We start from the raw sequence: 10,223 nt of genomic DNA, 5'->3' as shown, positions 1-10,223 counted from the left end.
TAACCTCTGATACGTTGCACCTGTATTCTTTAGACCAAAGGGCATTACTTTATAACAGCAAGTCCCCCTGTCTGTTATGAATGAAGTTTTTTCTTCATCTTCCGGATCCATTTTAATCTGATTATAACCTGAATATGCATCTAAAAAACTTAATAGCTCATGACCTGCAGTTGCATCAATCAATTGATCTATGTGGGGTAGTGGAAAAGAATCTTTAGGGCAGGCTTTATTAAGATTTGTGTAATCTACACAAACCCACCACTTACCGTTCTTCTTTGGAACTACAACAGTATTAGCTAACCAGTTAGGATACTTCACCTCATTATGTAACCAATTTTTAGCAATTTCTGGACTTCTTCTTGAATCACCTGATTCTTGAAAGTTCCTTGCTTTCTTTTCTTTTGCTTGACATGAGGGTATGCTGGGTCTTCATTTAATTTGTGAGTCATCACCTCCGGTGGTATCTCTGTCATGTTAGAGTGGGACCAAGCAAAGTAGTCCACGTTAGTTTTCAAAAATTCAATTAACTTACCTCTCATGCCTTGGCTAAGATTGGCCCCAACGTAGACTTTCTTATCAGGCCATTGAGAAAATAACACAATAGGCTCTAATTCCTCTATTGTTGTTTTGATATTTTCGTTCTCTTCTGGTTCTTGAATGGTATCAGGCCTTGAATCTACATCTGTTTGCCCCTGTTCAGTTGAGGTTTGTGTTGTGGTGTCCTCAACTGCCTTCTGTGATTGCTATTTTTCTTCATTTCTCGTGCTTGTATCTACAACGGAGTTGATAGTCCTAGATGTATGTTGATCTCCACGAATTTGACAAATTCCCCATGGCGACGGAAATTTGATAACTTGATGCAAGGTTGAAGGAACTTCATCCATCTCGTGGATCCATGGTCTCCCAAGGATCATGTTGTAAGCTATCTCCATATCTACTACCTAGAACTTTGTATCTTTGTCGACTCCTTCAGTGAATGTGGTGAGTGTTACTTCTCCTTTCGTCACAACACTAGAATTATCAAATCCAAATAGAGTATGCGCCTTTGGTATTACTTTATCTTCAGCTTTCATCTTACGTAGTACTCTTAGTAAAATAATGTTCACGGAACTACCTGAATCAATCAAGACTCGTTTTACATTAGCATCATATACAATTAGAGATATTACCAGTGCATTGTTATGAGGGGTTAATATGCCATCTACGTCCGCATCATTGAATGTAATGTTGTCTTCCTCTAAGATATTCCACACCCGTTTCTTTTGGGTAATTGTAACTTTGGAAATTTTGTTCGCTGCAGTATATGATATACCATTGATGTCTTCACCCCCACTTATAACGTTGACAGTTCTTTTGGGGGAAGGTGGTTTTGGAGGTTCCTACCTGTTCTTCATGTAAGCTTGCTTACCTTTCTCATTGAACAACTCAGTAAGATATCCTTGTTTCAATAAATGATCAACTTCACTTTGTAAAAATCTGCAGTCTACTGTTTTATGCCCGTGATCATTATGAAACTCGCACCAATGATCAGGGTTGCACCTGTTTGGATTTGATCTCATTTCTTTTGGCCATCGAACCTTATCACCCATGCTTCTCAAAACAACTACGAGCTCGGAGGTGCTGACGTTAAAATTGTAACCACCGAATCTTGCTTTTAAGTTTTTATCATCATCTCGTGATTCATAGTGGTTTCGATCATTCCTAAATCTTGATGAAGAACCTGATTCTCTATTCCTTGATCTGTGATCATACCTTTGATTGTCCTGCTTTGACCGTGAGTCTTTTCCCGCAGGTCCCATATACGGCTCGTACCTGTTTTTACCAGATCTTTTTTCGGTCTCCGCACATCTAGAACTTACATTTTCTTCTTTTTGAAATCGCGGAACGGTATCTTCTTCAATCCTTAGCTTCGTGTTATACCTGTTATAAACATCATTCCACGTTGTAGCTGGGAATTCACGAAGGCTTTCCTTGAGTCTCCTCGTAGCTTCCGAGCTTTTCTCATTCAAGTTGCCTGTGAAAGCTATAGCTGCCCAATTATCAGGTACACGAGGTAAGGTCATTCTTTCACGTTGGAACCTGTCCACGAATTCTCTATGCAATTTCGAGTCCCCTTGCTTGATCTTGAAATATCTTCCATTCTTTTTTCGTCTTTGGAGCTCCCGAGTGTGCTTTAATGAAAGAATCTGCAAGCTCAGCAAAAGAGTTTATAGAATTTTCGAGTAAAAGAGAATACCATATTAATGCACCTTTGGTGAGTGTTTCACCGAATGTTTTGACTAATACTTATTCAATCTCCTGCTTAGTCAAATCGTTGCCCTTTACGCCTGTTGTGAATGCAGTCACTTGATCTCGTGGGTCTATTGTTCCATCGTATTTTGGAATATCAAGCATTTTGAATTTCTTTGGAATTGGAAGGGGAGCAACATTTGGCTTCCAAGGTTGTTGAGAATATTTATCCATATCTACCTCTTTGATTACGGGCGATACCCCGAGTATTTGCTCTATGCGGTCACTTTGCTCCTTGAGCTGTTTCTGCAATGTTAGTACTAAATTTTGCAAATCTGAATTAACTAAATTACCTGGTTCTCCCTCTTGCGATTCACTGGGGGTTCCACCGCTACCTGAATTAACAAGCCCGGAACGAGGGTTCACCAGAGTGTTGTTATTTGGAGTAGGTGTGGGTGGTCCAGCAGGTAACTTGCTAACCAAGGCCTGAACGACTTTATTGACCTGTGCGGTAATAAGTTTTTGCAAAGCCTCAACCATAGCTTCAACATTTTCGAATTGAGCCTGTCCATCTGTATGAGATCCATCAGGAGTGCCTTCACGAGATCGCCGAGGAGAGCCTCGTGGAGAAATAATCAGTGCGTTATTATCCTCAGGGTCTCTCTGAAGTTGTTGGTTTGTTTGGTTTTCTTCGTTTCCTTGAATGTTGTCATTGTTGTTCGACATAGTTGATGCAACAAGGAAAGTTAAGCGAAAAGAAAATACATTATCAGATTCCCGGTAACGGAATCAATTTGTTTAACTAAAAAATGGAATTTTAGTCAAAGCTAGAATTTAGAAGAACACGGGTTACTGATAATTGAAAGAATATGTAAAAGAGAGTAATTTGGATAACAAGAATATAATCAGGAGAAAAATAAGTAAACCAAAGTATATTCCAATTGTGTTTTGTGTCCCTACAATTGATCAATTATCTCCCTTTTATAACTATTTGGGAGATATGCGTTTTGCCCTTGTCTTAATAAGGTTATTATGAGTAATTAAAGACATTGAATGCTACGTTAAACAATCATTGTATTTAATACAAATTCTCTAACGTATTTAGTACTTAATGCTCATTAAATACTGTATTTGTACTCCCATATATTGTCAGATTCATTCCCCTTGATTCCCTTACCTAAATGACTTAAATAGATACGGGTGCCGAGTCTTTTGACTATCTGCCCATGTCTCTTCCTTTGCCTTTGCTCATATCTGTTGCAACTCACGTCTCTTTGCCAGTTGTAACTCTGTGACTAGTCTACGTGTTTTGACATGTCATCTTTATTCCACTTTAATATGTAAATTCAATTTTTCCCAATTCACAGTAACCAACAAATTGTCGAGATAACGAGTGCCCATCATGAAGACTCTCAGGACATATTCAGGTGTTTGATATGCAAATGAATCAACCTCAACTCTATTTTCAGAACCTAACTTCAGCTCCCTGCTTTCCAGCATCTCTGCCCCATCTAGCAATCTCAGAGCTTACTACGTACAATGGTATTCGTACTTGAATTAATACGAGTGATTTCCTTGATGCATGATTCATCTTGTTTCTTTTGACACTCAGTTTCCATTTCACGAACTGTGTCAGAGTAAATACATGATTCGTCTTGTTTCTTTTGACACTTAGTTTCCATTTCACGAACTGTGTCAAAGTAAATTTTGGTAACTGCCTTCCCACCTGTACATGAGAATATAGCTTACAACAACAACAACAACAACATAGCTAGTGTGAACCCATAACTGAGGTCTAGGGAGGGTGGAGCATACACAAACCTTAACCCTATCTTTGTAGGGTAGAGAGATTGTTTCTAATAGAAACTCGACTCAAGAAAAATATTTTTCAAAGCATATTTGAAACATACAAGAGAAAAAAACTATAATAAAAATGGGGCTCGAAGAGACTCGAACACTCGGTGCAAATAAAAAAAAATGATAAAAATAATGTAGAAAATAAGTAATGACAGCAAAAAAACATGAGAATATAGCTTACAGGACTTTGATTCAACATTATTCTCTGTTTCTCCAGAATCTCACCCTGAGTTTTATGTAACCAATTCATTAGATGATGACACGTTTTCATTTTTCCCAATTTCATTTTAGAGTTTGCTATTTACTTTAATTTCAAGTGCATCCAATTGAAAATATCCTCTTGCAAAAATGCAGGATAAGGCTGCGTACGATAGACCTTTGTAGTCCGGCCCTTCCCCGGATCTCGCGTATAGCGAGAGCTTAGTGCACCGGACTTTCCTTTTCTTTTTCAAGTGCATGCAATTATCTGATCAATTGAGTTGCTAACACAACCCATGGTGGCTGTAATTGCATATTCATGCTCAAGATCTTTAATGACACACCTAGCAATTATCTTTTTTTTGAAATATCTAAAATTCGAATCCAAGTTAAATCTACAAATAAACACTATTTACCACATACCGATGTTCAAGTCAGTTTGGGCGCCTAGATTATTCCACGGCATACCTGCTACCTTTTTGTTAATACATACTCCATTTTGTCTCATTTTACCCTTATCTATTTATTAGGAAGTAAAGAATTCTTTGCTTATAAAATTTTCAAATATTTTCTATTTAATTATAAAACTTGTACTGAGACTAGTTCCTTTTTTTGTGTGTGTGTGGGTGGAGGAGCATGAGCTATTTTCAATTATGAATTATACATGAAGTAAAAAAGCTAATAATCCTTATAATGATTCTTAAGAGGGAAAAAGGAGGAAGATAAGTTGTTACAGGTGGGTGATTTGGGAAAATAATTTGCCCACAACATTTTTCACATCAGTCCACATTAATCTATATCTATTTCATTATAAACATATAGTGCATGCACATTTTTCTACGATTTGGGGAGGGAGAGGGGGGGGGGGGCGGTAAAGGTCTAAATGAATAAGGGAGCAAACGAGGAATGAAGTTAGGTGCTTCTTTGACGGCAAAAACGGAAGCATTTTTGATGAATTTTGTGCTGAAACTAACGATCTTAGCCCGACCTTCATCATCGAGTATGTACTGATCCAGCTTCTGTATGCCGTTAACTCTAATGACGTCGTCGATCTTTCTAACGGCAACTACACTGTAATAATAGGTAGTATTATACACCTTCTTCACCGGATCCGGTGTGTATCCTTTCAACGTTTCTTTACCGGAATTAATGAAGTCCCAAATTCCCATTTTTTCCCTTGCTGCTTCCCTCGAAAAGTAGGGAAGATTAGAAAATGGTACTATTGCACTGACTTTTGTTCTTTTAGTGGGCCCTTTTAGTCATTTTCGCTAATAAAGGTAAAAATAGTCGGGCTAGCCAGTTTTCGGACTGATCATTCAAAAATAACTAGCGTTTGTAAAGTTATTAAAAAATAGTCATTATTTTGCTGCAATACAGAAAATTCCAACATAATATACTGGAGATCGGTATACCTGTGTATCAACTTCCAATATATTATATTGGAACTCCAACACGCGGAAAGTTCCAGCTAGGGGCGTTCAGAAAAACCAGAAAAACCGAACCAAACCGACCTAAAAAACCAATACTTTTTAGGTTTGGTTTGGTTTTGATTTTAAATTTTAAAAACCTATCAAAATTAGTTTGGTTTGGTTTTAATAAAAAAATAACCGAACCAAACCGACTATATATATATATATAAAGTTTCTAAAATTTTATGGTACATATTAGTCATTTATATTTTTAGTCTAGTTCTTTGCTATTATAATTATCTAATTCTTTGCATTTACATTCTAGTTTGATTGGTAGTTTTCTTTTGCTAAGTACAAGAATTTATTTCATGTTAAAAATACTCGATTTTTAATTGAGTACTTAAATTATTCATCACTATTTTATTTTATTACCATCAATATATATGGGTAAATAACAGATTTCTCAAAAAGCAATTGATTTGAGAGTGTTACGTTGAAAATGTAGTCGCCGGAATATGCGTTTGGTAGTGCATGTCTCATATTTAAGAAAACATCCGATAAATAACCGAAAAAACTGAAAAACCAACAAAAAACGAATCGATAAAAAACCGACTTAATTGGTTTGTTTTTTTTGGGAAAACCCGATCTAAACCGAACCATGAACACCCCTAGTTCCAGCATAATATACTGGAGATTAGAGCACATGTGTATGAACTTCCAACATATTATGCCGGATCAGTATATTATACTGGAGTATTTTTTGGATTTTGAACAATATTTCTGTTCACATTTACCTTTACATCAAAAGTGGCTAAATTTCGATTACTTTTGAAACTGTGACTATTTTTAAATGATCTCTTATAAATCTGGCTATTTTTGAATTTCTCCCTAATAAAGGCTAAAAGGGCCCACTAAAAGAACAACCGTTGGCTCTCTTTTTTGTCACTGTCTCCTGGCACAATATTCTTGGATAATTGCATGGTAGTATCTCGGTTATCAGTTATTACTTCATCCGTTTCAATTTAGATAAGCAAACTTGACTCGGCACATATTTAAAAAAATATCTTTTAAAACTTGTGGTTTTAAAAATTTAAGGGATAAAAATTTTGTGGGGTCATGACATTTGTGTGGTTATAAAATCTTCTCATTAAGGATAAAATGGGTAAAATGAAAAGTTTATAGTTAAATTATTTTCAAATTTAGAAATGTGTCATTTATTTTGGAATATACTAAAAAGGAAAGTGTCTCATCTAATTTGAAACGGAGGGAATACTACTCCACTAGTTTCTACCATCGTGCATGCACGTTAATAATTGCACATAAGAGTTTAATTAATTATTTATATAAGGTATAATAAATTTAATTAAAAAAAATTATGCATATAGAAGAAGAAACAATATTGTAAAGTTGTTTACCTTTAAAAATGAATAACAATTGAATTAATACGCGATTTTAGTGATACATAGATTAATTTGATACAAGTGATTAATGATGTTAGATAAGCAATTAAAAGATAGAATAAATAACCAAACCAACGATGATACTGAACCCGGGCTCGGTTAAAAGCTTAACAAGAAGCTCGCCTTCGGTTCTAGACCGGTGCTTATAGAGGAATTATGAACTAAAACAAGAACTTTCAAATAACTAGAGAAAAGTGGATTTATATTGCCTTGGTATGCGTGTTACAATATCTCTAATGAATAGTCAGCTTCCCTTTATATAGTAGGGGAGTTTTACCCTAAGTACAATTCTAAAAAGGTAAAAATCTTTCTTCTCGCTAATCACTAATCTACCATTGATACGGGTCGAGGTTCACGCTGTGTCATCCGGTTGGGAACGGATATCACGGTCCTTTATTGATCGTGTGCGGTCGTTTGGCAATGATTTTCGAGGTCACGTTATTCAAATCAGTTCCGGAGGCGTGATCTCAATGGCTCCAAAGGCATTACCTCACTGGCTCCAGGGGCATGACCTCGATGGCTCCGGGAGCAGGTATTTTTCTCGAGCTTTGATACAGGCGGCTCCCGGCTTCGGTCTTGACTAAGCACAGTTATGTCCTCTCTTCATTCGTCCCACCGGGAAATTGGGGCGCTTCTTACCTCCGGTTTTACCCGTATACAGATAGTCCCCGTATTTCTATAGATGGCAAGTTTGCCTAAACGATGAGAAACGACAGATGTTCCCCGGTTCCTTCTTTTGTACATCATAATAGAAAACGAACAAGAATCCAAAAAGTCCTATCACTCATGTCGTTCTGACTTCGAGCATGTGTCAACCATCGATTGGTTACCTCCGAATACGAAGCGTCGCGGACTTTTTTCTATATAAGGTTTTACCCCTTGTTCTTTTTTCACTTTTCGACTAATCTTCTACCTTCGATTTCTCAAGCCATCACCAGCGTTCTTCAACTTTTATATCTTCTCCCTTATTTTTCAAGATTTCACAGCAATGTCTAGGTTTTTACCTAGATTTTCCCCAAATCACTATAATCAATTCTTTATCTTTCAAAATCTTCTCTTGAGTTTTTCAAACTTCTTCAACAATAGCTAAAACATCTAAATCTGTTCCTCAACAAGTTGTCATTTCATCTTCTCAACTGGTCGCTGGTACCAATGTGGTTGCTCCTGAAGTAGTTTCCCTCGAAATGGCTTCTCCCGAGGTTGCTGCCGACAAACCGGCTCCCGAGCCTCCCTTGAAAATATTTATTCCCAGGGACCGCTCAATTGCAGATGACTTTAAGGTCGAGAAACCCTCACGCAAACAGGACCGGGGTGAAGGATTGTCAAGGTACATTTGCTCTGTGATCGAGGATGTCCTCCCATGGTCCGAAAGGACTACAATTGGGAGTGAAGGATGTAGCATTCCCAGGGCCCGAGGGCGCCATTACTACCCACATGGAAGGGTACTTTAGTGTTTATACTTACCCCTTCATATTGGGTCCGGTAGAACCGGTTGTTCTGAAATTTTGCAAGAGGTACGAGGAGCGCCTCGGAAAAATCTATCCATCTTTATAGAGGATCGTTATCCTCCTTCGTTACTTCGAATAAGACCACATCTCGTTGGTTCACTATTGATCATCTGCTCCTTTATACAATCCCTGAATCTTTCGAGGGGGACTAATAAAGCTTACACGCCGGGCCAACAAGGCCCCATTTATGAGCATTGATGAAGACCGAGATCGGGGCTGGTAGGGATGCTTTGTTCGGGTGAAGATCGAAGACTTGATTCCCCAGAGCTCATGCCATTCCCTGAGAAGTGGAATGCATCTCATTACAATCTCTCCTTAAGCGTTAATCTTTTATTTATGTCCTTTCTTCTCATTCGCATATGCAGTAATGCAGCCGTTTCCCGAGTTCCAAACGCTATCCCTCGGTTCAAGGAGTGGATTGAGGGTATTATACAGATGTCATATTCGGAGCACGCATGTCGCAAGCTCTCAAAGGGCCGATTGGAGGCCCATTCTCAAAGTAAGGCCTTTCCTCGAATAGGTAATATCAGGCTTTCCTACTTACATCATACTTACTCTTCTTTTCTCTCTTTTCTTTTTATAGGTTTGCCTAAGAACACTGAACTGAGGACAAGGACGTGTCCTTGTTTGTTGATCCCTCCATTTTGGGACATCTCGAGGCTGTAGCGAGGGAAAAGAAAAAGATGAAGAGGAAAGCTTTGGGCTCCCCGAGTTTCACAGTGAAGCCAAATAGAAGATTGGCTCATAAGACAAAGAAGGGCTCCAGTTCCCGAGCACCGGGCTCGAATTTGCTTCTTCGGCTTGGGGATGAGTCCGAAGAAAATATTTTTGTGGCCCACAGGTCGAGCCCTCCCGAGGAGCAGGTGGCAGCTGAGGGGAAGATTCGGGAGGCCAATCTCCCTCAAACTCAGGAGATTAATGTGGAGATAAGGGCTAAGACACTCCACACCGCCGCCTCTACCCCGAAGGAAGTACCTATTATAATAGATATTTTAGGGTCGCCCTCCTACACTGAATCCATGCTTGAGGAGGCTCGAGCAAGAAATGAGAGGTCCAATGAAGGGGTTCATGGTGCAGACGAACCTCATTGTTCCTTTTAGATGGTGTGGACTCGTCCGTTTTGGAAGATTTTTTTGGGTTGGGCGACCTGGAAGTTCCGAGGAAGGATCCCTCTCCGGAAGATGGAGGGCCGAGTTCGAGCCCAAAATTGATCATTCAGTTCCCCACCCTGAGTGTGAATCTCAGCTACAAAAGATCGATTATTCTTACCATCCCAGAGGATGCCCGAGTTCTTTCTGCTCCCATGCGAGTAGCAAGCTACCTTCGATTCTTGGTGACCAAGGAGGACCGGGCAAAAGTGAATGAGGTCAACATGCCGTGCCTTTTCAACGAGGCGTAGCCGATGCTGAACCGGGTAAGGCATCATTATGTTCCTTTGAACTTTTCTTAGGGTTTGATTTTTGTCACATCTTTTACCTTTTTGCAGGCCTCGGTACTTCATCATGAGATCTTCCTCTGGCACCGGGTCGAGTTCAATCAGCTCGAGCTCGATGTCAAGGAGC

At 38.8% G+C, this 10,223-nt stretch overlaps 1 protein-coding gene across 1 annotated transcript; it reads right to left on the bottom strand.

Annotated features, from left to right (window-relative positions):
- Positions 1–941: 941 nt before the first annotated feature.
- On the bottom strand, positions 942–2,955 carry LOC138870456 (uncharacterized). Its single transcript, XM_070148261.1, has 3 exons — positions 2,326–2,955; positions 1,578–2,186; positions 942–1,379 (listed from the first exon to the last, which is right to left on the bottom strand). The coding sequence occupies exons 1-3, from the start codon at positions 2,953–2,955 to the stop codon at positions 942–944; spliced, it is 1,677 nt and encodes a 558-aa protein (XP_070004362.1).
- Between the last annotated feature and the right edge of the window lie 7,268 nt (positions 2,956–10,223).

Source organism: Nicotiana sylvestris, chromosome 6 (genome assembly GCF_000393655.2).
Source record: "Nicotiana sylvestris chromosome 6, ASM39365v2, whole genome shotgun sequence".
Taxonomy (NCBI): Eukaryota; Viridiplantae; Streptophyta; class Magnoliopsida; order Solanales; family Solanaceae; genus Nicotiana; species Nicotiana sylvestris.
Note: the sequence above shows the minus strand (reverse complement) of the source record. Positions and strands in the feature narration are given on the sequence as shown.